This window comes from Egretta garzetta, unplaced genomic scaffold (genome assembly GCF_000687185.1).
Source record: "Egretta garzetta isolate BGI_Z169 unplaced genomic scaffold, ASM68718v1 scaffold740, whole genome shotgun sequence".
Taxonomy (NCBI): Eukaryota; Metazoa; Chordata; class Aves; order Pelecaniformes; family Ardeidae; genus Egretta; species Egretta garzetta.
This window is the reverse complement of record NW_009258397.1, coordinates 37,533-38,948: the sequence shown is the minus strand read 5'-3', so window position 1 is coordinate 38,948 and position 1,416 is coordinate 37,533. Positions and strand designations below refer to the sequence as shown.

The 1,416-nt window shown below is 48.1% G+C and overlaps 1 protein-coding gene across 1 annotated transcript in view; it reads right to left on the bottom strand.

The window, feature by feature from the left end:
- Window positions 1–1,416, bottom strand: part of LOC104129726 (maltase-glucoamylase, intestinal) — a gene marked incomplete at its 5' end in the record, with an annotated part of 53,605 nt that overhangs the window by 15,220 nt on the left and 36,969 nt on the right. Inside the window, 2 exon segments of the mRNA XM_035898259.1 lie at window positions 471–489; window positions 743–877. Of these exon segments, the coding sequence (XP_035754152.1) occupies window positions 471–489; window positions 743–877 (154 nt within the window).

Genomic DNA, 1,416 nt, shown 5'->3' with positions numbered 1-1,416 from the left:
TGATGAGATCCCCTCTCAGCCTTCTCTTCTCCAGGCTGAACAAGCCCAGCTCCCTCAGCCTTTCCTCCTAGGGGAGATGCTCCAGGCCCCTCATCAGCCGTGTTTCCCTCCTTTGGACTCTCTCTAGGACTCCTCATCCTCCTTGAACCGGGGAGCCCAGAACTGGACGCAGAGCTCCAGGTGGGGTCTCCCCAGGGCAGAGCAGAGGGGGAGGAGAACCTCCCTCGACCTGCTGGTCACTCTCCTCTTGATGCACCCCAGGATGCCATGGCATTCTTGGCCACCAGGGCACCCTGCTGGCAAATGGCCACCTTGTCACCCGCCAGGACCCCCAGGTCCTTCTTGGCAGAGCTGCTTCCCAGCAGGTCAGCCCCCAGCCTGTACAGGTGCATGGGGTTAAATAATAGTGTCTTATTGACAAAAATAAATAAAAAAAGAAGAATTTAGGAAGTTACAGAAGAAAAACCAACATTCAAAGGAGCCATCAGGCTGGGGAAAAGTAAATAACGAAGATCTGAGAACATAAAATCCTTCAAGAGGCAAAAAACCAAAAGAACAAATAACGATGCTGTTAAAACAAAGGGTTTTTAACCTTTAGTCCATGATTTTTAGGGTTAAATGTCTGTCTCCTTCCTTGGAGACCTCGGAACGGTGCTGGGTGTTGGCGGTTTGAGATGCTGGGAACCAACCTTAGGGTAAAAAGGTGCAGGAAAAAATCTCAGAACAATAATTTGAAACTTACAATCCAGAGTCCGTCAAATTTCAAGCTTTTCGACGCATTGTGGGGATTGGTGTAGACTTCCGCAATTTCTCTTGCCCACCATTCCCTCGTGGAATTGCGGAAGAAATCCGGAAAAGCTACGTACGCACGGTAGAGCTGTTGCAGTAGTAGGGAATAAATAAATAAATAAATAAATAAAAATGAAGCACAGAGGCGGGACTGAAAGCATTCCACTGCTAAAATGCTGGAATTTAGTTTAACTTTTTTTATAAATTTAGAATTTAAGTTTCTCTTCATGGTTTTGCCACAGTTTTTAGATGTTCTGGCAGAAAGGGTGGGCAGTTCCTGCAACTCTATGCTGATGTTATTTAGAGGTTGGGGGCTTTTTTGACGTTCTGGTAGAACAACTGGTCACTTCCTGCATCTGACTTCTTAGATTAAATTTTATCACGCAGTTTGTAGCCATAAATCTTAATGAATTCGCTGCTCCCTCTCTGCTTCCCAACTTTTATAGAATCACAGAATTGTTGAGGTTGGAGAAGCCCTTGGAGATCCCCAAGCCCAACCCTTGACCCAACCCTGCCATCCCACCACCAAACCCCGGCCCCAAGGGCCACGGCCCCATGGGTTTTGAACCCCCCCAGGGCTGGGGACTCGACCCCTTCCCTGGGCAGCCCCTTCCAGTGCCTGACAGT